We start from the raw sequence: 27,210 nt of genomic DNA on the forward strand, positions 1-27,210 counted from the left end.
ATAAACTTAAACTAGTGAAAATGGTTAATTGGAGGAGGGATGGAACAGAGCAGAGGAGGTAGGATTATCAACTAGATTTCTCTGAATGTTCTTTGTTTTATACTTTTAACTGAGCCAAATAAATGTTTTACATGTCTCTAAAACAAATTTTAAAATGTTATAAAAGCCAATCAAAGCTGAAGTGAAACAAATGAACCCACTGTATACCAAGTTAGTGCTTTAACCAGTCAGAGAAGAATTATTTTAAGTGATAGAAACTTAGTAAATTGATTGTTACAGCCCTAAAGATTCATATCCTAAATTCAGAAAGAACTGCCAAAAAATCTTAAACTGCTTTTAGTAGTCATATTGTTATGAATGATATTGCTGTTTTTATTTTGAACACATCAGATAATACAATAAAACAAATAAGTCATAATTATATTAAGAATCAAGTATTCCTAATATATGCCAAGCAATGAAGTTAAGTAAAGCTCTATAATAATATAGGAATTGTATCAAAAAGATACCAGAACCAACTTGAAGGGTTTCCTATTGGACAGAGATGTGTCAGTTTAACTATGACAAAGGATGACAGCAATGGATTGAAACATGAAATATGTTAAAAAAATCTATAAATTCATAATGATACTTTTTACAAAAAGTCCTAGTCATCTTTGGAGAATGCTAATGCATGAAGTCATTATTCTGAAAACTGATTTTTAAAAACAAAGTATTGTCTTGCCTTTCCAGTACAAACTATATATCAGGGTAATGAAAGAATATGACTGTCATCATTTTGTAGCTCCTAATAAAATAGTGAATCTAGGCAGTGATCCTCATCAGTGACTGCTAAAATCATTAGAAGATCAATGAGGAATTTTATAATAGATAGATTAAGTTGATGAAACTTGATGAACCAACAAATCAATTGTAATACCACAAGAAGAAAGATAACCAGACATGGTTAGCTTCCTGATTGAAACAAATATACAGTACCATAAATAAATATTCAGGTTAAAAAATTATACCTGAATCCGATCAAGCTATTAGATCATTTTAATAGGAAATTCTAAAGCTATATGAATGTGTTAAATGATATCAGAGGGATGCAGAAATTAAAATCTAAAATGGAACTTTTGTCCATGGCTAGGTAGGTTATTTTGTTAGAGCTTAGTTCCAACACACCAACGTTGTGGGTTCAGTTCCTGGTGAGGGCACATACAAGAATCAACCAATGAATGCACAAATAAGTGGAACAACAAATCAGCGTTGCTCTATCAAATCAATTTTAAAAATGGAAATTTTTACAAGCTAACTAATCTGGTTTCTTCTATAAGTATCTGGCAGGTGTGGGAGTTGGCAGAGTATGGGGAGAAGCATTTGACAAAGAAAATTGAGAGATGTGTCAACCAAATGCAATGTAGAGATTTTGGTTGGATACTGATTTCAATAAACAATTGTAAAAAGATGTCACACTGGGAAATTTTAACACTTGATTAAATATTTTATGACATTAAGGAAGACTCCTTTTATAGCTACATGCTAAAGTATTTACAGATAAATAAGATTTTTAATTTTATCTAAATTCTGTTGGGGTAAGAATTGTTTTTCAATTCATTAATTTTTATTTAAATTTTTTATTTTATTATGATTATATTATGTATTGAATATTCTGATTTTTAATGTCTAGTGTTCTAGTTTTTGTTGCTTTTTAAGTATTTTGTAATTATCCTTAGTTAATATCTGGAGTGTTTTTTCATTTCCAAGTGCTTGGATTTATTTATATTTTTCTTAATGATTTTATTTCCCTCTAAACAGAGAGTAAGACCTTAGCAAATTGTGCTTTGTGCTATATTGATGTTTTCTTTGTATATTAACTTATAGTCCATCTTTGGAAATGCCCCTTGGAATCTTGGGAGGGAAAAGGTATATCTTTGTAGTCTATACGTATGTTTTCAGTCATTCATCTACATTTGTTTCAGTACTTTAATATTATTCATACCTTCTATTTTTACATACTTAGAGACATACAATTATGTTCCTGTCAAATTTTCCTTTTATTTTTAAGTTTTGACTACATATTTTGATAGTTTAGGCATGTCACAATTCATGACCAGACCATTATCTGTTTGTCATCGATTTCCTCTTTTTTTTTTAACATAGAATTCCCTTTTCTGTTTAATGCTTTGCATCAAATTCTGTGTTGTCTAACACTTAATATTACTATTCCTTCTCTCTTTATTTCTTGATATTATGCCCTGTGGTTTTGTTTTTCACCTCTTTGTGAAAGAATGCTTTATATAAATAACATAGTTTATTTGTTTTTTACTAAATCTAGTAGTATTTTTTATTTTATTAGGATCTCCTTTTACTGAGAAGCTATTTACTATGTGCCAGGGACTATGTCAAGTAACTTTCTATATACAATTTCTCATTTACTCAGAACAAATCCAAGAAGATGACCCTGTTACCACTGTATTTTAGTGATGAAGAAATTAAGGCCCCGAAAGGTTAAAAGAACTTACACAGGTTGATTTACTCACTATCTGATTGCTGTCAGACTATTTCTTTCTCAAAACCTAGGCTGTAAGGCTAATGGGTTTACATAGCCCAGCCTGTAACCAAATTTCCATGGTATTTCTTTAACATGCTATGCCAGATTAAGGAGAGATCTGCTGCTGCTTAGGGAAGAGGACCATTTATTCCTGAATAAATTAAATCTGTAATTCTTCCATTACCAAAATAGTACATGAAAAACTGCAGTTTCAGTGGCTTCATGTCCCAGAATACAAAAAAATCATGTCCTGTCCATTTCTCCTCCTGTTACTGAGATTCGTTTTCCCTGAGTAGATGTAGAAAGAAAGTCACTGGTTGATGCACCCGACTCAGAGGCTGGCGACCCTTCACCAGCTGCATTAGAGAGCAGCTTCCTCACAGTGGCAAAGAGGCTTTTCTCCTGTCAGCTAAGTCCACCTGTCTGTCTCTGCAACAGTGTGTGGAACGGGTGTGAATGAAAATCTGCTTCCTTCCTATTTGGCTCTATGTCTTCTTTGTGGTCCTGTCTGCTGTTTGACTAGTGGAAATTCCTCTTGGGATGTGATAGTTCACAAATGCAGGTATTCCCCATTTCCTGTGTTGATAACAGCTTCACACATTTGTGTTTCACCAACATTTCAATGGGAATGTAAGGTTAAATAAATTAGTTGATAGTCGTTTATTGTCATTCTTAAGCAAGAACTCTTCAGAGCCATTAGACTTTCTGCTTTTAAAGAGCATGAACTATGTATGTGAGGAGTAGGGGCATTAAGAGATAGATGAGGTATGGCCTGGAACTTTTGCTAATAGTTTACCAATATATTTTCTTAAGATGTCTCATGAAGTTAATGACTGCCGAAAAATTGAAACCCTTGAAAATTTGGATCTGGATTTTGATGATGATGTCACAGAACTTGAAACTTTTGGAGTAACCACCACCAAACCATCAAAGTCCCCAAGTCCAGCAAGCACTTCCACAGTACCCAAAATGCCAGTTGCTCCCAGAGCCCCCAGTGCAGCATCCACACCTGTGGCACCAGCTGCACCAGTAGACATTTCTGCTCATGCTAGAAGTTTATCTCAGATTCTAATGGAACAGTTGCAAAAGGAGAAACAGCTGGTGACTGGTATGGACGGTGGCCCTGAAGAGTGTAAAAATAAAGGTGATCAGGGAGTTGTACCATGTGCTGAGAAGGTATCAGATAATTGTGATATGCCTCTGGTGCAAGATGGTGACTTGCAAACATCTGATGCATTACAGTTAGGAAGTTCTGTGGAAATGGAAACCTCTAATAAAAATGACATGGCTACTGATACAGTGTGTGCTGATGAAAGACTAAATATTCCAGAGAGTACTGACAATTCAAAGGAAGAGACTGTTACATCAGAAGCAGAGAAACCTGAGGATGTAATTCTTTGCCATAGTGATACAGATGAAGAATGTTTAATCATTGATACAGAGGGTCAAAAGAATAGTACCGGAAAGATAGCTGATGTGGGTTCTAACTTAAATTCTAAACCAGCCAGCCCAAATTCTTCCTCAGGACAGGCTTCTGTAGGAAACCAGACTAATACTACTTGCAGTCCTGAAGAATCCTGTGTTTTAAAAAAACCTATCAAACGAGTATATAAAAAATTTGACCCAGTTGGGGAAATTTTAAAAATGCAAGATGAACTCTTAAAGCCAGTTTCCAGAAAAATACCTGAATTGCCTTTAATGAATACAGAAAATTCTAAACAAACTCCTGTTTCCGAGCAACCCTCTGCTCCTTCAGATGCCACTACTTGGCCAAAAACTGCATGGACCTCTGCATTTCAGAAGCCAAAAGGACGTAAGTAAATATTTACAAAAAACTTTATATTTATACTCTTGCCTGTACCTTGTCCTTCAGTTCTTCTCCTTCATTCACCTCACTTTCTCTTTGTATTAACCTGTTTAAAATCTTTATATGGTCATTGATATTTCACTTCATTTTTAATCTACTTACCAGTATTTTAACTTCCAAACCTTCTTTCTAAATATGTACCCAAAGATGTATAGATTTTGTACCCTATGTTTATCCAACATGTGCAGTGGCTACTAAGCTATAGGCAATGTAGTTTGCCAAACTGAAGGGAAACTGCATAAAAATCATAAACATTTATTAATCCAAAATGTATTTCTTCTTGGTATTGGACTGTAATTTTGTACTTTTATATTTTGTGAAGTAGATATAAAGCTGCACTTCAGCTCTGCCTAGATTAGGAATAACATTTTTCTAAACTCTTCTCACTTCATATGTTGTCTCACTAATTTATACTTGCCTAGGGATAAAGTAGTAGTTAAAAGAAAGAAAACTGTAAAGCTTCGATTTCAGGTTTTGCTGCAGTTCCAATAAACATAAACAGAAGTGATAATAGCTTGAAGATATACTCAGAGGAAATATAAAGTTAAACTTGATAGAAATTTAAAAATAAATCATTGAATTGTTTTATCTTGGATTATGATGAATAACCGACTAATGTCTTTTAAAATAAAAATGAGAAATATAATTATTTTTAAAGGATTGCCATATGAACTTCAGGACTATGTTGAAGATACATCAGAATATGTAGTTCCTCAGGAAGGAAATTTTGTTTACAAGTTATTTAGCCTGCAAGACCTGCTGTTACTTGTACGATGCAGTGTCCAGAGGATAGAGACCAGACCACGTTATAAAAAACGGAAGAAAATCAGAAGAGTAAGTTGTTACTTGTGGAGTTGGGATGTAGTAGCCCACATACTAGTAAATGATCTTCAAATATCTAACATGGCATTGTTGTGAAGTTTAATTTTAAGTTTTTGATCACACTTATAGTAGTTTCTCCAGGTTGAATTTTTAGTAAAATACTGAAAACATTTTTAATAAGGGAAAGTACTTAATTAAATATAATTAGTCATGAATGCTGATAACATTCTTGCATGAAATGTATAAACTTTGTGAATAATGGCCCCATCATAGATTTGACTGAGACTGGCACATATGTTCCTGCTTTCTCTGTGAATTTGGATTTCCATTATGAAGTATTAGAGGCCCAGTGCACGAAATTCATGTACGGGTAGGGTCCCTAGACCTGGCCGGCAATCAGGGCCAATCGGGGCCTTCTGGTTGCCAGCCGGGGCCTTCCTTCTGGCTGCCAGGTGGGGCCTCCCTTCCCCAGTTACCAGCGCCTTCCTTTGTTCCACGCCGCCCCCTGCTGGTCAGCGCACGTCATAGTGAGCAATCAAATTCCCAGTCTCTCAGTGGAACTCCTGTGGGGACAATTTGCATATTAGGCTTTTATATATATAATAGATAGATAGATAGATAGATTGATTACCCCTCTCTCTCTCTCTCACTTTGTCCAAATTGTGAAAGGTGGGCTTTCACACACATTTGAAAAGTCTTGCCAGGATTGTTAGAAGACCAATTGTCTTCCTTTTTTCCCCCCTGTTTCTTTGGGGTTTGATATCAATATTTTCCTTAGTTAAAAAACTTTTTGGTACAATTTGAGTAATTGGCTCTTTCAACTGCTTTCTGTATTTGATATTTGAAATTATCTTCCAGATTAGTTTGATTTGTGTGTGTGATCACAGAAATCTGGTAAATGAAGAGGAGCTTCTCTATTATAATTGATTAAGAAATAATGAAGTCTCTAATTTTTTTACAATAATTTTTCCTTTTGTGTACATTTGCCATAGTATACTTCTTAAAAGTTTTAATGTCTGCCTCATGCTGTCTAACCTACCACACAATAACAATCTTCAGAGATCACTGTATAATGTCAGTGTGCTTTGGAGCTAGCGTTTAAGTTGAATTAAGAATTGTCATGTTCCAGCATTGATCCTTATAGATCAGTCATAATAAGGAATAACTGAAAAAAAGAAAATTAAAGTGTCAACCTTTTTAAGCTAATAGCAGCAGTGTTAGGGCCTATCATGAAAACACTCTGGAGCTAATTGCGGGATTTGGATGTATACTTTGTCCACCAGAATCCAGTGGACTGGGTGGATCCTTTCCTTGATGATACTTTATCCTTTGTTAAATTTAAGAAAGGTCGTGAATAAGTTATTAAATTCCTAATTCTCATAATTGGGTTTTCATCACTATATCAGACTTGAAATTTTAGAAAGCAAATGATTTTTAATTAAATGCACGGGGCACTTTTGTATGTTTTTTTAGTAAGAGAAAATCCAGGAATGGCAAAAGACTATACATTGAACACTGATATTCTCTGTATTAAAATATTTTTACTTTGTTTACTAATTTTCCTGTTTTATCTGTATTTTACTGTGATCAACTTAATGGCCACAGCATGAACATCTTAAATATATGTAGTGTCAGTGCTATGGATTATATTTTCGAGGTTTTATATCTTTCATTCTTACTTAGTGTCTTTGATTTATTTGGGAGATAATCTCTTTTCTTTCACATTCTACCTTATGAACGCATACATACCATTTTTGTAGTGATCTGCCAGCTTACAGCACTCAAATATTAATGGCCAGTGTCTCTTAAGTAAGAATAGCCTAGGGATGTTTTGGATATATATTTAATTTCTGAAGACATTGTCATTCATTTGACTTAAGTGAAATTTGTAAATGTGAGAACAAAACTTTATAGGAGAGACTCCACCCTTCATAAAAATATATCCAAAATAGTCCAGCCCCGAAGAATATCTGAATAGCCTTATATTTCTGATTGTGTCAAACCCAGAATAAAATTTTAAAATTTTCAGTGAATAGTTATATGGTACCAGTCATTGTATGTAATAGTTTAGTACATATCGTTTAAATCCCTTAGCAAAATGTGTTCCCCTTGGAATCATATTTTATACCATAGAAACTCAATAAATAGGTACTGAATAAATGAGAAAACTTGAGGGGTGAAGAAGGAGGGAGATGTTGATAAGAAAAATAATTTAGGGAAGTTGAGGCACTAGTTTGAGAAATTTTAAAGTGGTACTGTTTAAACTATAACTAGGTTAGAATCTTCCTCATTAATATTTCCTATTTAAAAATCAACTTGTTTAGGTAAAGCTATAAAATATGTTATGGAAGTTTCTTCAACCTCCGATGTCCAAAAACCTCATCTCTCTTTTATTTTCCTTTGGGTCTTCAATGTTCTGTTATAATAGTTGAGATTTTAATTTCCAATATCATTTGTCCTTTCTCGTCAAAATGCTGCTTAATAAGAACTGTGCATTAGAGAACTTAAAACAGGAGCCAGTCTTAAATGATGGAATGAAATAAAAAGAGCTAATTTGGACCACAAGATGAAGCAAGAACTTACTGAGTTATACCCATAGTTGTGAAATCCACGCCAAGTAACTTTGAATGATTTGATATTATCTGTCTCAGTTAACCAAATTTCCTAAGAGATATATTCTAAAATAATTCAAAAATTTAGATCCAATTATTTTGTAATTTATATTGGTATTCTAGGGTGAAGAAAAAAGATATTGGAGGTGCTTGGATAGAATGAACCCAGTGGGATCAGTGTCAGGAAATAGCTTTGAAGTATCTATTTAGGAATGTATGTGAAAGTTTAAAAGGATTATGTGAAAAATTGGAAGACAGAGAACCAAAGAAAAGCTTTCACTTAGGGAAAATAGGAGCTACTTATCAAGGGAGAAAGGAAATACTAGATTTAATTTTTATAGTTAGAAAACTTTGATTGCACTTAAACTTTCACTTTCATTTTGGAATACTAAGATAAAATATTCAGACTTTCTTTCCTGTGGCTTCCTGGAGATGGCAGTAGAATACATATAGAATTTAAAACCAGAATCAGATATGGCAGTTATTAACAAAGAAAATCCTCTGAAGTATCAAAGTACTTTCTTTTCAGAAACAGTAATATTTTCTTATTTTAAAAAAATCTTAACTCTGTTATCTAGTCATGATTCAGAAAGGGGTCTTCTTCACCCAGTTGTTCTTTTCCTAACCCTGCTGTAAACTGGCTATGTGTCCTTGAGCAAATGCCTTAGCCCTTTGGGCCTTCTTTTTTTTTTAATCCTCACCTGAGGATATGTTTGTTGATTTGAGATACAGAGAGAAACATCGATGTGAGAGAGAAACATTGATCGATTGCTTCCCGCACATGCCCTGACCAGAGATGACACTCACAACCTAGGTGTGTGTCCTGACTGGGAATCGAACCTACAACATTTTGGTATATAAGTAGGTGCTCCAATCAGCTGAGCTACCTGGATCTTCATTTCTTTATCTCTAGCTACTATTTGCAACTATAACTAATTTTAAATGCAGATTGCCAATTGCTGAAGAATTATCCTATATAATAAAAGCCTAATATGCAAATTGACCGAACGGCAGAACGACTTGTCTGTGGCGGGGTGGAGCTGGCAAGCAGGCGGCGCCAGGCCAGCCAAGGTGGGTGCCAGTGGGCAGAGGGAGGGGATGGTGATCAGGGGGCAGCAGTGACCAGCGGCAGCAGAGGGTCAATCGGGGGACTGGGCCAGCCACTTGCTGGCCAGCACAGTCCCCTGATCAGCCCACTGGTTGCCTCCCGTAGAGGTAGGCCAGACTGTGGCTTAGGCCTAAGTCATCAGTCAAACATCCCCTGAAGGTTCCTGGACTGTGAGAAGGCACAGGCCAGGCTGAGGGACCCACCCCCAGTGCACAAATTTTTGTGCACTGGGCCTCTGGTTCTAGATAATAAAAGCGTAGTGTGCAAATTGTCCCCTTGACCGGAGTTCTTCTGCGAGTTCGACCAGGGGAGCGGGGCTGGCCGGGGGAAGGGAGGGAGTCCCTGGCCAGTGCAGTGGCAGGTGGCCAGGGGAAGGGAGTGAGGCCCCAGCCAGCCTACGGCAGTGGCAGGCAACCGGGGGAAGGGAGAGAGTACCCGGCTGGCATCTGGCAGCCACTAGGGACCCTACCAGTGCACGAATTTCGTACACTGAGCTTCTAGTTATACAATAAAATGCTTTTAGCAATAAAATTAAATCAAGGGGCCTTATTACTCATGTTTGGTCCCTGGAATAACAGCTTGTTAAAAATGCAAAACCTTAGTCTACACCTCAGATTCTACAATTTAATAAGATCACCAGGTTATTACTATACACATTGAAATTTAAGAAACACTACTTTAGAGTTTTATAACAATCATGTTATCATATAATCATATAAACCAAACCTCCAAACTTGATGTTACAGAAATTTTACTGGATTTGAATTGTTCTTACTACCACTGTTGTGCAAAGCTCATTAGATTGGCCACTTTGTGAAAATCAGGAATTCTGAAACATTTATGAAATATTTTCAAGTATATAAATAGTGACAGCTTAGTATAATTTTGAAGTACTATGTAGCAATATCACTCAGTAAGTTCCATAAATCATGTGTCTCTCCTTCTGCAGCTGGAAATGAAGACACTGCTATTAACAGTAGAATTTTCTTTGACAGAAGTGAGATAACATGAGCACAGTGAACATGACTAACATGATATTTCACAAGCATGTATTTCCTTGCATATCCTCCTTTAGACCAGTAATGGGTACAGTCATTTACCTAATCTATTTAGTGTCCTGACCAATAAACTCTTACTCTATAACTTTCCATGTGGTTAGTATCTAGATAAAACTTTTATATTAATGAAGCTAATGACATTCACAGATGTTAATGTAGGTATTAATGCTCATACATTCATAGAATGAAAACAAGCTGCTCAGACTACTTGAGCCTTAGATAATGTGACTAATGCTTTAAAGGGACAAAAATTAGTACCTTTTTTAAATCCTCTTGAAAATTACTAGGATATTTCACAGTCATTGCTTCCAGAATCTGGTTTTTAACCTTTGGGCAATTGTGTATCATAGGCTTTGTTTCAAGGTTTCTGCTGTCAGTCACATTCTCTGGCGGAAGTAAATGTAGATTGCCAGTTGCTAAAGAGTTATTATACAATAAAATGCTTTTAGCAATAAAATTAAACCAAGGGGCACATGTGAGGAGGAATACTGACTGGGATGGGGCTATTTGGGGAAGGGGGTGGTTAGGGTCTCTTATTCATCCACCTCTCACCCACAAGGGTTCTGTCTTTCTGTCTGAACCCCACTGTATTTAAAAGGATCAAATAACATTACTTGAAAGCATTTTGAAAGTGGCAAAACTGTATAGGCAAATGTATTTGCTGTTAATAGTAAGTTAATGGAACTTTTTGAAAGAGTATAACCTTACATTTCAGCAAGTCCCAGTATATGTTCTTCCAAAAGTGGAGTATCAAGCTTGTTATGGAGCTGAAGCTCTGACTGAAAGCGAACTGTGTCGCCTATGGACTGAAAGTTTATTGCATTCCAACAGCTCCTTTTATGTTGGTAAGTTTATAAGAGTCTTTGTTCTCCTTTTTTATTCTCTTGTAAGTACATACTTTTTTATTCAATTATACATGTCTATTCTATACTTTTTGTTTTCAGTTTTCTGATTGTGTTAACATTCCTATTAAAACACCATTCCCTACTCCAGAGTTACATGGCAGTGTGGGACTGATGATCTCAAATGTCTTAATTTCCCTCTTATCCCATATCTATTTAGTTGTACATGAATCTCAACCAAATCATTTTATTTTTAAAATACTTTATTCAATAGTGTAAAAAACTAAAAATATAGAGGTGTTTTCTAATGAGCTTCTTTAAAAGTACTTTTTAATTGGTTTAAGCATATGTTTTGAAATGTTTTTAAAATTATAATGACATTGTTTTTGAAATCTCAAATATTTTTTTAATGTATTTTTATTGATGAGAGGAAGGGAGAGGGAGAGAGAGATAGAAACATCAATGATGAGAGAGAATCATTGATTGGCTCCCTCCTGCACATCCCACACTGGGGATTGAGCCCACAACCTGCGTATGTACCCTGGCCAGAAATTGAACTATGACCTCCAGGTTCATAGGTCGATGCTCAACCACTGAGCCACCCCGGCCAGGCTAAAATCTCTAACACTGATGAAATAGTTTTTCTTTAAGTTTATTTTTGTTTTGCATCTTTTAGGGGCAGGTAGTTAGGCAGGGATTTAGTTTGTGTTGGCTGGGTTCATGTATAGAGAACATACTTCACATGAAGAATTATTGATATTGTTCCCTCCCAGTGGAATGCCTAATCCCACACATCTCAATCCATCCCAGCCAACTCTAGTTGCCCCTCTATTAAGTCATTTTCTTCCTGTGATCTCTCAATACATTGTCTTTTTTTTTTTTTTACTGTTCTCATGACTTGTTGCTTTCTACTTTATTGTTTTGTAAATCTATCTTTTCATTAAACAATAAGCAGTTTAAGAATCTGGTGAAACTTTGGTTTTGAATTACATTTCTCTGTTGATTAGTGATGTTAACCAACTTTCCATATGTCTTTTGGTCACCTGTACGTCTTCCTCGGAGAAATATCTATTCAGGGCTTTTGCCCACATTTTATTTATTTATTTACTTTATTTATGTATTTATGTATTTATTTTATTTCATCACCATTTATTTCCTTTATGCCCTCTTTCACCTCTACTCATCTCCCTCCCCAATCACCACACTGTTTTCCATGTCCATGAGTTCTCTTTTTTTTTCTTTTGCTCAGTCCCTCTACCCACCTCCCAGCAGCACTTCCCTTCCCTCACCCCTCGCCCCTAATGCTCTCTAACTATAAGTCTGTCTCTATTTTTCTTGGTAGTTCAGTTTGTGCATTAAATTCCACATATGAGTGAAATTATATGATAGTTGTCTTCTCTGACTAGCTTATTTCACTTAGCATAATGTTCTCCAGGTACATCTATACTGTCACAAAGGGTAAAATTTTCTTTCTTTTTACTTTTGTCCACTTCTTAAATTGGGTTTTTTGTTTTTCTGGTGTTAAGTTGTCTGAGTTCTTTATAAATTATGGATATTAACCCCTTATCAGTTGTATAATTGGCAAATATGTTCTTCCATTCAGTAGGTTGTCTTTTTGCATTTTTTTGTTGTTGGTTTTGTTATTTTTTTCAATATATTTTTATTTATTTCAGAGAGGAAGGGAGAGGGAGAGAGAGAGATAGAAGCATCAATGTTGAGAGAGAATCATCAATTGGCTGCTTCCTGCATGCTCCCCACTGGGGATTGAGCCCACAACCTGGGCATGTACCCTCACCAGGAATTGAACCGTGACCTCCTGGTTCATAGGTCGACACTCAATCACTGAGCCACACTGGCCAGGCTGTAACATGGATATTATATTGGTGTGATTATCTAACATTTAACTCAGGTCTTTTATACCACTCTTCCTTGGTACATTTCAGGGTTTCAGTGTTTTATCTCCACCTGTTTTGCAGAAATTATGAATTACTTTATAAAATAGAAGTGTAATCTTGAAAATTAGCCATTTTTTTTGAATTATAGATTTATGCCATGTTCAGAAGAAAGTAAAACTTTGAATATACTGTTTTGATTTTATTTTTAACCATAAGAAATCTTATGTGTGCTTTAATTAAAAATAAGCCAGATTTTTTTCAGCTTTACTGAGGTATAATCGACAAAATGGTAAGTTATTTAAGTATAATTTACAAAATAGTAAGATATTTAAACTGTACATCTTGATGATTTGATATACCTATACATTGTGAAAGGATTTCTCCCATATAGTTAATTAACACATCTCCTCACATATTTATATTTATAATTTTTAATGAGAACATTTAAGTTCTATTTTGTCAAATTTTAATTATAAAGTAGTGTTATCGACCATAATCACCATTTATACATTAGATCCTTAGACCTTATTTATCTTATAGCTGAATGTTGTACCCTTTTACCAACCTCTTGCTATTTCCCTGTTTCCCCATCCCTGGGAAACACTCACTTTTCTACTCTCTATTTCTAAAAGTTTGACTTATTTCTTTTTTTTTAGATTTTCTGTACAAGTGATAACCATGCAGTATTTATCTTTGTCTAACTCATTTCATTTAGCTTAATGCCCTCAGGATCTATCTTTGTTGTCATAAACAGCAGAATTTCCTTCTTCCTCCTGTATATATATCACATCTTTATCCATTCTTCTGTTGATGGATACTTAGGTTGTTTCCATATATTGGCTATTGTGAATAATTAAGATGACTTTTTATAATCTTAATTTTTATCTTAAGAACCAAGAATGTCTTAGGGATGTGTAGAGAGTGTCCAAAACAAATTTTATTCTTTCACTTTGATAATAAATACAATATTTCTCTAAAAATTGAATCTCCATAAAAATTCAACTTTTATAGCAATTAGAAGCACCAATATTTTAAGTTGTTATTCTTAAACTAGGGGCCCAGTGCATGAATTTGTGCACCATGAAAGGAACTGTGGGCCGCGAGGCTGCGGTGGGGAGCGGGGGTTTCTTGGCCCATCCTCCGTGCCCCCTCTTGTCCCCTCCCGCCATGGCCCCCGGTCCCCTCTCTGCGGGCAGCTGGTGTGGCTGGTGGTGCTGGCCCTGCTTGCATCCACTCATGGTGCTGAGCAATTGGGACCAGCGCCAGCAGCGGGTGCAAGCGGTAGCTGCTGCCCCGATTGCCCCTCAGGAGCAGGAGGAGGTGGAGAAACCCTCAGAGGTGATCGGGGCCGCAGCCATGGCTCGCACCTGCTGACAGCACCGAGTGATCAGGACCAGCGCCGGGCGCTAGCAGCAGGTGCAAGCAGTGGCTCCAGCACCAGCTGCGGGTGCACGTGGGGCTGGCACTGGCAGTGGGTATGAGAGGTGGCTGCCAGCTCTGATCACCCCTTAGGAGCAGGGGGAAGTGGAGCAGCCCTGAGGGGTGATCAGGGCCGGCAGCGGGTGTGAGCAGTGGCTCCGGTGCCGGCAGCAGGCGCGAGCGCCAGGTGGGGTACCATGGCATGCAAGAGCAAAGAATTTTCAGTAACCACCAGAGGCTCACCCTGATGACAGCCCCCACTCACCTGCTCCACCATCCTGCCGCGGCCAATACCCTCCATGTTCCGTGCACACCCCCTGGTGGTCAGTGCACGTCATAGCAACCGGTTGTTCTGTTCCGCTGTTTGGTCTATTTGAATATTAGGGTTTTATATATATGTAAATTGTGGACTTAGAGATTATTTCTCTCTTTGTTTTTGGTGTTGACACACGTAATCTTTTCTACATTCAGCACATTTTTAAAACTACTCTTTTGGAATGTAAAGATTCTTTACAGTTATTAGAGTTTTATAAAAACACTAGAGGCCCAAAGCACAAAATTCGTGCAAGAGTAGGCTTTCCTTCCCCCGGCTGCTGGCACTGGCTTCCCTCTGGCACCCAGGACCTGGTCTTCGCTCGCAGGTCTGGCTTCATCTGGAAGGTCGTCCAGAAGGACATCTGGAAGGACATCTGGTCTAATTAGCATATTATGCTTTTATTATTATAGCTCTTTAAAGAGACTGGATAACTTGGTTTTTAGTTTTTTAAATGCTACAATTGTTTTTAAGTTTTATATTTTATTTTAGGTCATATCGATGCTTTTACTTCAAAGCTTTTCTTGCTAGAAGAAATTACCTCAGAAGAATTAAAAGAAAAAATTTCAGCACTCAAGTAAGAAAGTTTACTTTGTGGTAGTGATTTTTAAACTTGTTAATCACAAATTTTTCTTTATTTCTAAATACTGGTCAAGTTTAAATCCTTCCATTTTCAAAACTTTTAAGCCTTTTATACATTGAGGCTTCTCCTGACCCAATTTGTGATCTATCCATATTAATCTCAATCTCCAAATTAAATATAATGCCAGTGGCACCAGTCTTTCTATGTAAGACGGCGGAGGCTAGAGCAAAGAGTAGCCCATCATCTTGGAGGTGCACAGAACCATACATTGCACCCCTCTTCAGGGATGGGAAAGAAAAGGACAGTCACAGACTCTTAGCTCTCAGGATTGTATATACTCATTTAGACGTACTAATTTCTAAAAGTTTACCCCTCTACCAAGCATTTCTGTGTATCAGAGTGAAATGAATTTACTCGGAACAATAAATGCAAAGGAAATAACTTATGAGCATTATGTAATTTGCACCTCCCAAATTTCTAGGAAGGACTGGTGGTAGTATTATCTCCATTTTATATGTGAGGAAACTGGGACTCTGACTTGCCCCGGAGCACACAGCTAAGCTAGTGACAGCCTTGGTAGATAATATATTTGATTTACCACTTAGGATGAGAAATTGTCCTGATTTACGCTAGTTGCATAGTTCCAGCCTTGAGGCTTGACACAGTTTTTCAAACTTTATTTCTCTGCTTGAACTTATAAATGTCCACTTCAATTATAAGAATTGCTTCTTTCCAGGGGTAACCTCTGTAAAGCTTTTTCATGCATCACATTTACAACATTTACATATGTAAAGTTTTTGTGTACATTATTCAGCACCTGTCCCACATCACTCAGTGAAAACCATTTTTAAATAAATAAGAAAGGCAGTGAGTTTAGGTTTTGAAAAGATATAAAGAAATACCGTATATTTCATTTGTTTTTATCTTGTCCCCTGTCAGTGGCTTCTCTGGCATCACTCAATTTCTCTAAATTTAAAGTAACTCTCAATTTCATTGGAAGCTAATTTAGGACCATCTCTAAAAGGCAAGCTCTTATGCAGATTGGTTCTGCTAAAGACATCTGAACATTTTTAAAAGTTTATAATTTGAACATAAAATAGTGATCTCCTTACAACTGCTCTAACAAAAGCCAGTCCTTGGTGATTTTGAAGAAAACACAGGAAATGGCAAAAAAATAAGTAAATATTATACTTTAATCAAATTAGAAATAAATTTTGGTATTCTGTGTTTTAGCTGTTTTCTGAGGGCATTTCTCTTCCTAAAGATCTATAATTGTTAAGAGTAAGGGGTTTTTTTTTTGTTGTTTAATTATACATGAATTTCTTCCATTTTCTAGGATTTCAAGTTTATTCAATATCCTCCAACACATTCTAAAGAAATTAAGTAGGTAAGTATTTTTTTGGACAGTTTCTTGGATGAAAATTCAAGAATACTAACTTCGAATATGTGCTGTTAGGAATAAATATAATAAAACTCAGAAGATTTATATTTTTTGTGTCAAAGTTGAAGTTGTGAAAATGTAACTAAAAAGATAATATTTACATTTTTCTATAAGGCTTATTTTATTGGTTTCCTATTGCCACTGTAACAGATTACCACAAACTTAGTGGCTTAGAACAACACAGTGTATTCTCTTACAGTTCCGCAGGTCAGAAACCTGAAATCATCTTCCATTGGACTAAACTCATGTCAGCAGGGCTGGTTCCTTCTGGAGGCTCTGAGGGGACAATCATTTCCTTGCCTTACTTTACAGCTTTTAGTGGCTGCCTGTATCCCTTGCCTTTGATTCCTATCTCCATCTTCAAAGCAAATCACTCAAATTTCTGCTTTCCTTGTCACATTTGCAAAGCCATTAAACGTAACATTAACAGTTCTGGAGATTAGAATGTGGACATCCTGGGTGACCATTATTCAGCCTACCATAGCTATATTGTTCACATTTTCAGGGTAAGGAAGCAACATAGACTAGTGATCAAAAGTCATTAGCTCCATGGAAAATATTAGAATATGGATTCTCCACCCAATCATTTATCAAACTAAATAAGTGAACTTGTTAATGAACTTTTGTGTCTTTCTGTTATGCCCTTACCAAAAGATAAACTAAAAAACAATTCAAGAGTCTGATAAAAAATCTCAAAGTTCTAACTCTCCTACTTATGAAATGATGGTGTTGAGTTCAGTAATTTTCTAGGTACTTTTCAGTTCTCAGATTCTGTGATTCTGTAACAGGATTTTTATTTTATATATTCTGTTATTCATATAAAACACAATGCTTATACATGAAATTTTTAAAAATTTATTTCTTTATTGTTGAGAGTATTACAGTTGTCCCCCATTTTCTCCCTCTTTGCTCCTCTCCACCCAGCCCCCCGCCCCACCCCAAGCTTTCACCACACTATTGTCTGTGTCCATGGGCTATGCATATATGTATATATGTTCTTTGGTTAATCTCTCTCATCCATCCCACCTGCCTCCCTCCTGAGATATAATTTGAGTCTGTCTATCCCATATATCCATGCCTTTTGACCCATTGTGTTTGTCAGTTTATTTTGTTCATTTGATTCCACATATAAGTGAGATCATGTGATATTTGTCTTTCTCTGATTGGCTTATTTGCTTAGCATTATACTCCCCAGGTCTATGCTGTCACACAGGGTAAGAGTTCCTTCTTTTTTACAGCCACATAGTACCATAAACTCTTGATTTGGTGGACTTCAGATTTAACAGACAAAATTTCCAGTCCATATGTCATGTGAAAATTAACACTCTAATGATATTAAAATGCTTTTAATAAGATTTGCTTATAATTAAATTAAAAGGTTTTTTGTTATTGTTACCAATTCACTGTTATTTTTAATAAATTTTTGCATATAGGCCATATATTGGGAAAAACGCTGTATTAATTTCACCAATGTAAATACATATTACATGTTGACAGCTATCGTCTGCAAGAACAATGTTTGGCAAATGATTAGCATGTGATCAATTAGCACGGGAGGTAATTGATTCTGTTGTGGCATTGCGTGACTTTCTGAAGCAATTGAATGCCTGCCAGCAGATATTCCATGTGCACTATGCCATGCCCTAGCTGTATGCATTTGTTTTGTCACTAGAGGTGACTGGTGAATGCACACATTTACTAGACCTATTCAATATAAATTTAAAATTACAGTAATACATATAGAAAACTTTTCAGTGAAACTAAACTTTTCATACATATTTGATTTTAATTACACAAACATGTCTACACTAGAGGCCCGGTACACAAAATTCGTGCACTGGAGGGAGGGGTCCCCTCAGCCCAGCCTGCACCCTCTCCAATCAGGGATGCCTTGGGGGACATCCCTCTCACAATCCTGGACCGCTGGCTCCTAATCGCTCACCTGCCTGCCTGCCTGGTTGCCCCTAACTACCCACCCCTGCCGGCCTGGTCACCCCCAACTGTCCCCTCCACTGGCCTAGTTGCCCTTCACTACCCCCTCCCCCCCGCCAGCCAAATTGCTCCCAACTGCCCCCCACCCACCAGCCTGGTCGCCCTACACAGCCTGCTGTTCAGTCGTTTGGTAGTCCTCACTAATCCCCCAGCAGGACTGAGGGGACTGGGCACCGCCATCTTGTGGCTGTGGGTGCTGCCATCTTTGAGGGCATGGCAGTCAGCATATCCCCTCCTTATTGGCTGTGGGCGCCACCATCTTTGCGATGGCATAAGGGTCAATTAGCATATTCCCTCTTAACTAGATAGGATAAGTAAAAACAAGTAAACTAATTTGTCAAATTTTTAACATATGTATTTGGGAAACTTTATTATATAACAGACTTCAGCTTTAACAGACATCCCCTCGCCTGAATTAGTTCCTTGTAGCAAGGTTTAACTACATTCCATGGTGTAAATGTACCACAGATGAGTAGATAACTCATCAACTGATGGACACTTGGGATCTTAGTTATTGTAAATAATGCTGCCCTAAACATAGGGGTGCATATTTTCTTTCTGATTGGTATATCGGGACTCTTAGGATAAATTTCCAGAACTCGGATCACTGGATCAAAGGGCAGTTCCATTTTTAATTTTTTGAGGAAACTCCACACTGTTTTCCACAGTGTCTGCATTCCCACCGGCAGTGTACTAGGGTTCTTTTTTCTCCACATCCTCGCCAGCTCTGTTATTTGTTGATTTATTGATGGTAGCATTCTGACAGGTGTCTGGTGATATCTCATTATAGTTTTTATTTTCATCTCTCTAATTATTAGTGACCTTGAGAATTTTTTCATGTGTCTCTTGGCCATCTGTTTGTCCTCTTTGGAGAAGTGTCTATTCACTTTGCTCATTTTTAAATTGAATTGTTAGCCTTCCTGGTGTTGAGTTGTATGAGTTCTTTATATATTTTGGAAAATAACCCCTTATCAGATATGTCATTCGCAAATATGTTCTCCCATATAGTGGGTTCCATTTTCATTTTGTTGGATGGTTTCTTTTGTTGTACAGAGCTTTTAGTTTGATGTTGTCCCATTTATTTATTTTTTCCTTTGTTTCTCTTGCCCTAGGAGATGTATTTGCAAAAATACTGCTACATGAGATGTCTGAGGTTTTACTGCCTATGTTTTCTTCTAGGATCTTTATGGCTTCATGGTTTACATTTAAGCCTTTTATCTATTTTGAGTTTATTCTTGTGTATAGTGTAAGTTGGTAGTCTAGTTTCTTTTTGTTTTTTGTTGGGGTTTTTTTTGCATGTACCTGTCCAATTTTCTCAACACCATTTATTGAAAAGACTATCTTTACTCCATTGTATGCTCTTGCCTCCTTTGTCAAATATTTGTTGACCATAATGGTGTGTGTTGATTTCTGGGGTCTCTGCTTTATTCCATTGTTCTATATGCATGTTCTTGTGTCAGTACCAGGCTGTTTTGATTACAATGGCATTGTTTGTATAGTTTGATATCTGGTATTATGATCCCTCCAACTTTGTTCTTCTTTCTCAAGATCGCTGAGGCCATTCGAGGTTTTTTTGATTCCATATAAATTTTTGGAATATTTGTTCTAGATCTTTGAAATATGCCATTGGTATTTTAATAGGAATTGCATTGTGTCTGTCAATTGCTTTGGGTAGTATGGACATTTTAATGATGTTATTCTTTCAATCCATGAACACAGTATATGCTTCCACTTGTTTGTATCTTTCTGTTTCTTTTTTTCAATGTCCTGTAGTTTTCAGGGCACATGTGGAAGGCACCCAATAGCTGTCTCTCTCATATCTCTCTTCTCTCTCTCTCTCTCTCTCTCTCTCTCACTCACTCTCCCTCTCTCTTTCTCTCTCTCCTCTCTCCCTTTCTCCCTCCCTCCAACTCTATCTAAAATCAATTGAAAAAATATACTCAGGTGAGGATTAACAAAACAAAAATGCCATCAGTTTCTGGGTGTTAATTTTGTATCCTGCTACTTTTTTGAATTCACTTATTAAATCTAGTAGTTTTTTGGTTGAGTCTTTAGAGTTTTCTATGAAATTTTATTATCACTATCTTAGTTTGTGCAAATGTAAAAAAAAATTACCACAAAATTAGTGTTGTAGAACAACACAAAGTTATTATCTTGCAGTTCTATAAGTCAGAAGTCTAACAGGTCTCCCTGGGCTAAAATCAAGGCATTGCAGGGCAGCTTTTTTCCTGTAAGGCTCTGGTGTGTTCTGTTTCCTTGATGTTTGTGTATTCTAGAGGCCACCTGCTTCCTTGGCTCATGCCCCTCTTCCTCCATCTTCAAAATTTCAAAGGCAAATTGAGTCCTCCTCACATCACATCACTCTGACCTCTTCCACAGTCGCATCTCCCTCTGAGTGTCTTCTGCCTCCCTTTTCTACATATAAAGACTCTTATGACTATAATGGGCGCCCTAAGATAAACCCCCAGGAAAATCTTACTGTTTTAAAATCAGCTGATTAGGAACCTGAATTCCATCTTGATTCTCCTTTGCCATGTAGTGTAACATATTCACAGATTCTAGGGTTTAGGACATAGGCATTTGGGGGAGGCCATTTATTCATCGTGAATATTGTACTTTTGTGGCACTTTTAAGATACTCTTCTTTGGAGCACCTATCTCATTTTTATAAATTCTTTCTGTAAACCAAAGCCACCCTTATTTTTAGTGAAGTTAGTTAAGCTGTTATTTTCATTGATGAAATATCAATCTTTAAGATGTTATTTATTCCTATTACCTAATCAACTATTATTCATTTCTTTATATGGAAATATGAAAGTGATGGTTTGGGAAAGAAATTCTCCAGAGGGTAAGAATAATTTTCTGTGCCACCTTGGTCTATTACTTTTCTGTTTAAAAATTTAATGAGATTCACCAGTGGGACAGGCTGAGCGGTGGCGGGGAGAGCACCTGAAGGGAGCGTAGGACGCGAGGCCCTGAGGCCAGGAGAGTGACAGGCTGCTCTTAGTCATCAGCCGGGGACGAGTACGTGGCTACCCTCGCACCCGCCCGGCCACGATCCCTCGTCCACAGAGATGTCAGCCGCCAGCGTCCGGGGCCTGAAGGCCACCTACCACCGGGTCCTCAACAGAGTGGAGCTCATGCTGCCTGAGAAATTGAGGCCACTGTACAACCACCTGGCAGGTCCCAGAACAGTTTTTTTCTGGGCTCCAATTATGAAATGGGGGTTGGTGTGTGCTGGATTGGCTGACATGGCCAGACCTGCAGAAAAACTCAGCACAGCTCAGTCTGCTGTTTTGATGGCTACAGGGCTTATTTGGTCAAGATACTCACTTGTAATTATTCCAAAAAACTGGAGTCTGTTTGCTGTTAATTTCTTTGTCGGGGCAGCAGGAGCCTCTCAGCTCTTTCGTATTTGGAGATATAACCAAGAACTAAAAGCTAATGCAAACAAGTAAAAGAGTTCCTGATCATCCCAACAACCTAGATGTAGCCATAACCATTGGGACCTAGTTTGATTTATTTGTTATTGGTAAGGTGATGCTCTCTATGCTAATAATTGGGACGCATTTTAAAAATCGAACTTAAATGGAAACTAGTACTCAATTCAGCAGAAAAATAAAGCAAATTTTTAATAACAGTATCTCTCTACATATGACTTAAGGAACTTATCTATGGGTATTAGTAACATTTTTTCCCCACTCTTTTCCTGTAATAAATCATACTTGCTCATTCATAAAAAAATAAAATAAAATAAAAATAAAAATTTAATGAAAACGTAACTTATCAGGTTTGTAGGCAGATACATAACAGTAAAGTATGATTAATTCTTATTTTTAATGACATATTATGGGTGAAAACTGATGTTCTCCTTAGCATTTTGAGCTGAAAGAGTGTAAAATCCTAAGAAAGCACAGTATATTAACCATTCTTTTAGCTCTTTATGTTGCTACACTGAATTCCCTAAAGCTTTCTAAGGAAAAATATACATTTGATGTTTGACAGATCTGATTACTGTGACAATGGAGATTATGACTAAGGGTATGGCCTGTGGAGTTCAACTGTCTGATTTTTATCCAAGGCTTATACTCAGAACTTTGGGCATATTGCTTACCATCTCTAATTCCCTTTTATCTCTAGTACTAGAGGCCCGGTACATGAAATTCGTGAATGGGTAGGGTCCCTAGGCCTGGCCGGGGCCTTCCTTCGTTCCATGCCTCCCCCTGGTGGTCAGCGCACATCATAGCAAGTGATTGAACTCCCGGGGGGGACAATTTGCATATAAGTCTTTTATATATATAGATAGATAGATAGGGTTAATAATATTATGCCTTGAAGGTTTGTTGTGGAGGATTTAATAATAAAATGGATATAAGCAGTAGAAGAGTTAACTCATGATAAACATTCAATATATGTCAACTGTTATTGTTACTCTTATTTTCGTAGCACCTCATATTGTATTGTGATTGTTCTGTTGACTGTTTCTGCTACTTTCTTTTAAACTGCTCAGTGTGGTGAACGTGTTACATTCATTTTTGTATCTCTCTTCACCTATTACTAGACAATGTTGGTTGAATGAATTAAAATGTTCTGTATAAGAATTATAAAAATGTACATTCATGAAATGTTTTTCTGTATAAATGTGTTGTCCATGGATTAGAGGATTAGGCAGACTATTTGTTTCCCATTAAATTATTGAAAACTTACAAAGTGGCTGATAAGACAGTAAAATGAAAAGCATTATATATCCTGAACTTTGGAATAAGAATTAAAATTAGTTACCTAAAAGATGTGAAAATAGTTTAAAAGACTTCTTAAATCTTATTTGGTCATAAAAGTATTTTTAGAGGTGATATTCTATTCCCATATTATTTTTCATTTTACTCATAGACCATGATTAAGAAAATGCTGTTAAAATTGACAAACTGAGTTAAGTTTTATTCTGTGGATTTAGCTTGCAGGAGGGTTCCTACTTGTTGTCCCATGCAGCAGAAGATTCTTCACTCCTGATCTACAAGACCTCTGATGGAAAAGTTACTAGGACAGCATACAATTTGCATAAAACACATTGCAGCCTTCCTGCTGTACCTTCCAGTCTCTCAGTTCCCTGGGTTCCATTAGACCCCAATCTGTTGTTACCATATCATATACATCATGGAAGAATACCTTGTACTTTTCCACCTAAGTCACTGGGTCCCACAACACAACAAAAGGTAAGATCTTTTTTTAAAATAAATGTTCCATTGTGTTGTTTATTATTAATCTATTTCACCGAGTATATAGTGTTTCACCCTGATATCCACATTTGCCATATTAATCATAATACCATTGTAAAAACTTCATCCATAGGAAGGATAGATAAAGTTGTATGCTCTACTGAGTTCAGTTGTTATGTCAGGAAAATTTCTCTTTTTTTGTAAGCTTTATAAATCAACTAAAGGAAATTCTACTAGCTTGCCCGGGTGGGGGATGGGGAGACGGCATGAGTAAGGCATCCACATAGTTAAATTCTTGTGTTCCTATGAAAAGCAAAGTTATGTTTTTGGTAGTTTTTGTTTATGATACTGCTTTACTTCATTAAATATTTGAGACAATTTACAGAAGAATACATACAATAAAATTATGATGCAATTAAAAATTGATAAGCAGGATATAAAAACATATAAAAATAAGTGTTAGTAATTAGGGAATGCAATGTGCCTTATTAAAAGTACAATAAAACACTCCCTCCCATGTGAGGATGCAACAAGAAGACAGCCGTCTACAAACCAGGACACAAGTCCTCACCAGAACAGAATTTGCCAGCACCTTGATCTTGTACTTTTCTGCCTCCAGAACTGTGAGAAATAAATGTTTGTTTTCTAAGCCTCCCCCGACCACCCCCCCAAAAAAAGTACAATAAAATGTTAAAGACTTTGTGTTTTGCTAAGTATTGTATAACTCAGTATTTATTGAATTATAATTAATGTTACTCTCTTTATAGAATCCTTCCCAGAAATACCAGTTGAATAATTTTTCTCTATCTGAAACGTCTGTAAAGCCATGACTAGAAATACTCTTTACCACGTCACTCATTCTTTATATCACGGAAGAAATTTCAATTTGAGTTTAGTTTTAGTAAAAGTTTTGTCCCCTACAAATATGAATATGACTGTTCAGTAAACAAAAACCCAGTGTATTTTCCTTCCCTCCTGCCAAAAATCTTTGAGTCAAAATCATTGTCTGAGTTCTATAATCTCTTTAACATGTGTGTCCCAGAACATATATCACTTGTCTGTCCTGTGGATGTTTTCCATTCTTGTATTTTCTTTCTTTGTGAGTAAATATACTCAAGTCCTTTGAAAAATAGCTGAAATTTTTTCCATAAGTTAGTGAATGGGGTGTTTATATGTTTTTCAGTTTCTAAATGTTACTGTTTGAGAAGATCTTTTTAGAAATGAGGACTCCTTACACATTCTTAGCTAACTTTGTTCAAGAAGATCTATAAATGTTAATTAGTTGCTACTAGTGAAAGATTAGAGAAAGTTAGTTGTTAGCATTTTAAGTCATTTCATCTAAAATTTTGGTTGGCTATTTCTAGTTTACATGTAATATAAGTAGTGATTTTTATAACCTCCTAAAGCACAATTTTCTTAACTAAACAATAGTAATTGAAAACCATTTTTGAAGGATTTATATTATTTCTAGAATAATGATTTCCTTTTGATTTAGAAAGAGTGATGTTAGTTTCTCAATAATTCTCTGTGGAGTGGCTTATTCCTTTTAATACCTTGACACAATTCAATATATCCAGGATTTGGCCACATAAATGCCAAGTTAAACAATTCAACTATATATATACTACTGAACACTTTGTTCATTTGTATTTTTTAGGATGGTTCATGCAGCCTGGCTGGCATGGTTCAGTGATTGAGTGTCAACCTATGAACCAGGAAGTCGGTTCAATAACCAGTCAGGGCATATGCCTGGATTGTGGGCTCGATCCCTAGTGTGGGGCATGCAGGAGTCAGCCAATCAATGATTCTCTCTCATCATTGATGTTTTTATCTCTCTCTCCCTTCTTCTCTGAAATCAATAAAAATATTTTTTTTTAAAAAAAAGCTGCTTCATGCATTCAGTCCAAGGACAAATACTTAATGAGGTTATCCAAGGCCCAGTTGCATAGCTTAGCATTAGGTACACTCGAAATTAGGTAACTAATGCTTGGTTTGATTTTTTCTCTAAGCCCGTGGAAAGTTTTTGGTGACCTCTGACACACCTCCCTAATCTAGCCCTACATTGGGTGGGAGTTACTCCACTTTCCTCCCTACTTCCTGCTAGTTAGGCCATAGAAATTGGATGTTTTAATCTAACCAAGGTAGGCACAGATAGGGATACTAGTCTTAATAGCAATAGAAAAAGACCAAAGCTTCAGGAAACTTGGGGAAATAAGACACTATATGAAACAAATCATCTATTTCATGGTGTAAAAACTCATATAACAAATGTTTCTGCCTCTAATGTGATCCCCTAGTCTCTAGTCTACTTGAATTGAGATCTCATCTTCATGTAGTGCCTTAGGCACTAAAACCCTAAGAGTACCCCAGTAGATCCTCCCTCTGCACAGAGCAGAGCTTAATAGGAGGATCCCATTTGCTTTTTGTGCTACTCCTGACTTCTGCTTCCAGTCCTTTTGCAGTGGGTCTGTGCCTATCCCTTTTCTTCTTCAGCAATCTCTGTAATAAACATTCATTATACACACATACACACACAGTCTTACAATGGAAATTTCAGAATGCTTGCTTTCCCCAGTGATATAGTAGGTAACAGTGTGGTCAGTATACTTTTATAGTAAACTAGAGGCCCGGCACATGAAATTCGTGTGTGGGTACAATCCTTAGGCCTGGCCTGTGATCAGGGCCATCTTCTCCACCCCCCCCACCACCACCCCCAACTCCTCCCCCCCCCCCCCATGTCCCCTGCCACCACCCACCCCCAGTTCCCCATTCATCATCGGGCAATTGGAGCCTGCTGGCCAGGGAAAGGGACCAAGAGGTGGTCAGTGCACCTAATAGTAACTAGTCGAGCGATCGTTCTGGTCATTCTGCTATTAGGATCAATTTGTATATTATCCTTTTATTATATAGAATAGAGACCCCGTGCACAGGAGGGGGCCAGCCACCCTGCCCTGATGGGGGCCCCGGATTGGGCCGGGGTTCCCCTGGGGGGTGGGGCTGGCTGGGGCAAGGGGCTGCAGGTGGTTTGCCAGCCTACCACGCCCCTGATCGGGGTGGGGGGTCCCCACTGTGGGGCAGGGCAGCCGGGGCGAGGGGCCACAGTCATTCTGGTCTCTAGTCATTCTGCCGTTTTCGTCACTGGGCTTTTATTATATAGGATACTAGCTGTAGTGGGGAGTAGTCTAGATAATCTAAAAGCCATAGCACTTTTCTAATCAGTATGTTACAAAAGTTCATCAGATTCAGACAGACTAGCAGACTCAGATCCCAACTCAAGTTTGTCCTTTCTAATCATCTAATTGTAAACCAAAAAATGCCCCTAAAGGGACAAGATATTAGGTGAGAGAAGCTGGGATCTGCTTCATTCTTAGTGAGCGAGTAACCCTTTGGAACAATGCTAGTAATATGTCTGTTGGGTTAGGAATAAGAGAGTGTTGGGAGTTCCAGTATCACCCATTACTCCAAGGTCTACACTTCACTGGACAAGATGTGAAGGGTACAAGGTGG

At 37.1% G+C, this 27,210-nt stretch overlaps 1 protein-coding gene and 1 pseudogene across 3 annotated transcripts in view; both read left to right on the forward strand.

Annotated features, from left to right (window-relative positions):
• ICE2 (interactor of little elongation complex ELL subunit 2) overlaps positions 1–27,210 on the forward strand; it is a 56,386-nt gene that overhangs the window by 26,217 nt on the left and 2,959 nt on the right. For all 3 annotated transcript variants that reach the window (XM_070421633.1, XM_070421640.1, XM_070421644.1), the window contains 6 exons: positions 3,350–4,349; positions 5,062–5,237; positions 10,719–10,848; positions 14,965–15,049; positions 16,392–16,442; positions 23,442–23,700. In XM_070421633.1, the coding sequence (XP_070277734.1) occupies positions 3,350–4,349; positions 5,062–5,237; positions 10,719–10,848; positions 14,965–15,049; positions 16,392–16,442; positions 23,442–23,700 (1,701 nt within the window). The remainder of the gene's footprint in view (positions 1–3,349; positions 4,350–5,061; positions 5,238–10,718; positions 10,849–14,964; positions 15,050–16,391; positions 16,443–23,441; positions 23,701–27,210) is intronic.
• Positions 21,520–22,125, forward strand: LOC139002968 (mitochondrial pyruvate carrier 2 pseudogene; annotated as a pseudogene).

This window comes from Myotis yumanensis, unplaced genomic scaffold (genome assembly GCF_028538775.1).
Source record: "Myotis yumanensis isolate MYYU_CA2020_CCGP unplaced genomic scaffold, mMyoYum1.0.hap1 SCAF_1, whole genome shotgun sequence".
NCBI classification, from domain to species: Eukaryota; Metazoa; Chordata; class Mammalia; order Chiroptera; family Vespertilionidae; genus Myotis; species Myotis yumanensis.